General features: G+C 38.9%; 2 protein-coding genes across 2 annotated transcripts in view; one reads left to right on the top strand and one right to left on the bottom strand.

The window, feature by feature from the left end:
* The window catches only part of LOC140963975 (uncharacterized), a 40,520-nt gene extending 39,926 nt beyond the window's left edge, over window positions 1-594 (bottom strand). The window contains exon 1 of the mRNA XM_073423455.1: window positions 522-594. Coding sequence (XP_073279556.1) covers window positions 522-594 — 73 coding nt within the window. The remainder of the gene's footprint in view (window positions 1-521) is intronic.
* An 811-nt stretch (window positions 595-1,405) lies between these two features.
* Window positions 1,406-2,256, top strand: LOC140963974 (uncharacterized). Its single transcript, XM_073423454.1, has 2 exons — window positions 1,406-1,539; window positions 1,863-2,256. The coding sequence occupies exons 1-2, from the start codon at window positions 1,406-1,408 to the stop codon at window positions 2,254-2,256; spliced, it is 528 nt and encodes a 175-aa protein (XP_073279555.1).
* Window positions 2,257-2,465: the final 209 nt, after the last annotated feature.

The raw sequence follows: 2,465 nt of genomic DNA, 5'->3' as shown, positions 1-2,465 counted from the left end.
ATTTGAAAATCTTCTTCTCCGAATTTGCTTCTTCACATAAAAAAAACATGTGGATAATTGAGTTGTCTAGTTGTGGTATTTTTTTCAAACCATTTGACCAAGTAATTTGAGAGATATGGTCAAAATACTAGAGCATGGTAAAACTGCCACTTCTTTGGTAACTTTATTTGTTGCTTAATTTTATCTCAATTGTGAGAGGATTTTTATCTCATGCTTGTCAACAATATTGTAGATATTATAATCAACTTTCTACAGGTCCAAGAATCATCTTAATCCCATTTGCAACGTCAAGTTTATTCTTGTTTTATCGAACCTGTAAAAAATAGTAAAAACTTGTAATTACATAACAACTTATATTTTATACAATTTATTATAAAACATATAATATTTAAACATTTAATAAATCAAAACCTATATATTTATATTATAAAACATTTAATTAATGTACAATTTTTATGTTTATCAAGGAGTTGATTATCAGGACTACTTTGATCGGTTGAATCGAGCTCTTACTACGGTACCAGTTTTAGCTATGCCATCAGGGCAAGGAGTATGTGCTGTATACAGATGCTTCAAAGCTAGGTTTGGGCACATTCCTTATGCAGCATGATCTAGTTATTGCATATGCGTCTAGACAGCTGAAAGTGCATGAGAAGAATTATCTGACGCATGACCTCGAACTAGCAGCAGTTGTTTTTGCTCTGAAGAATTGGAGACAATACTTGTATGGCGAGAAGTGCAAAATCTTTACCGATCACAGGAGTCTCAAGTATTTTTTCACCCAGAAAAAGCTGAATATGAGACATAGAAGATGGCTACAGCTTTTGAAGGATTACTACTGTGATATTAGCTACCATCTCGGAAAAGCTAATGTAGTGGCAGATGCCTTGAGCAGAAAAACAACAGTCTTCGCCCAACTATCAGTACTGAAACCTCTTCGGACAGATATTCAGAGGTTCAATCTCGAGGTGTATACTAAGAACAAGGCTCGTAATCTATCTACTCTGACATTTTAATCTACCTTGAAAGATAGATTTCGAGCCGGACAGACTACAGATGAGCAGTTACAGAAATGGAGACAGAGGGATGAATCTAAGGGCCGGATGCTATATTCAGTGGAGGATGGCTTTGTCAAATATCGAGGCCGACTCTGGGTTCCTATTGGGGAGTCACTTAGGATTGAAATCATGACAGAAGCCCATAATACTCATTATTCCATACACCCGAGCAGTACAAAGATTATAAAGACTTTCGGTTACTGCATTGGTGGCCGAGTATGAAACCAGACATCATACGTTTTGTATCTCAATGCCTAACTTGTCAGCAAGTAAAGGAAGAACATCAGAGGCCGACAGGGATGCTCAGACCACTTCTTATTCCTGAGTGGAAGTGAGAAAATATTAACATGGATTTTGTAGTGGACTTGCCGAAGACGGTAAAGGGCTTCAATGCTATATGGGTGATAGTCGACCGTCTCACCAAAGCAACTCATTTTCTACCAGTAAAGACGATTTTCTCCATGACGCAGTATGCAGAGCTGTATATTCAAGAGATAGTCAGCTACATGGAATCCCAGTTTCCATAGTGTCTGACAGGGACACGAGATTTACTTCATGCTTCGGGAAGAGCCTGAATTCCGCTATGGGAACCAAGATACTATTCAGAAAAATGTTTCATCCTCAGACAGACAGCCAGCCAGAGAGAGTCATACAAATTCTAAAAGATCTACTCCGAGCATGTGTGATCGATTTCCAAGGAAGTTGAGAACCGAAGCTACCTCTAGTTGAGTTTACTTATAACAAAAGCTATCAGTCGTCTATAGGAATGGCTCCATATGAGGCATTCTATGGAAGGAAATGAAGATCTCCCATTCATGGGGACAAGGTAGGAGAGAGAGCTGCGATAGGACCAGAAATTGTTCAGCATACAGCAGATTTAGTGATCAAAATCAGGGACATTATGAAGACTGCACAGAGTCGACAGAAAAGTTATGCTGACAAAAGAAGAAGGGATCTCGAGTTTGCAGTCGGTGACCATGTGTTTGTGAAAGTAGCACCTATGAAGAATGCTATGAGATTTGGCAAGAAAGTCAAGTTTATTCCAAGGTTCATTGGACCATTCGGGATCTTGGACAAAGTGGGAGCATTAGCTTATAGAGTGGCGTTGCCACCTAATTTGGCTGGAGTTCACAATGTTTTCCACGCATCCATGCTTCGTAAGAACATGTCAAAATACTTCACATGTACTGAATTTTAAGCCACTGCACCTTAAATCGAACATTTCTTATGAGGAGAGGCCTACTCAAATCTTGAGCAGACAGGAGAGAATGATGCGGAATAAGGTGATAAAGATGGTAAAAGTCAAGTGACTGAATCACTAGGAGGAAGAAGCTATTTGGGAGACTAATACTGATATTAGGAGTCGTTTCCGGAGTTGTTCGGTGAGTCATAATTTCGAGGACAAAA

This window comes from Primulina huaijiensis, chromosome 18 (genome assembly GCF_012295235.1).
Source record: "Primulina huaijiensis isolate GDHJ02 chromosome 18, ASM1229523v2, whole genome shotgun sequence".
NCBI lineage: Eukaryota > Viridiplantae > Streptophyta > Magnoliopsida > Lamiales > Gesneriaceae > Primulina > Primulina huaijiensis.
The sequence above is the reverse complement of the archived record's forward strand: the minus strand, read 5'-3'. Positions and strand labels throughout refer to the sequence as shown.

Excerpts from the sequence above, each read along its gene's own strand:
- LOC140963974 (XM_073423454.1), top strand. The coding sequence starts at position 1,406 with ATGGATTTTGTAGTGGACTTGCCGAAGACGGTAAAGGGCTTCAATGCT. Across the intron at positions 1,540-1,862 it reads ATGACGCAGTATGCAGAGCT|ATCTCCCATTCATGGGGACA; the intron begins GTATATTCAAGA and ends AAGGAAATGAAG.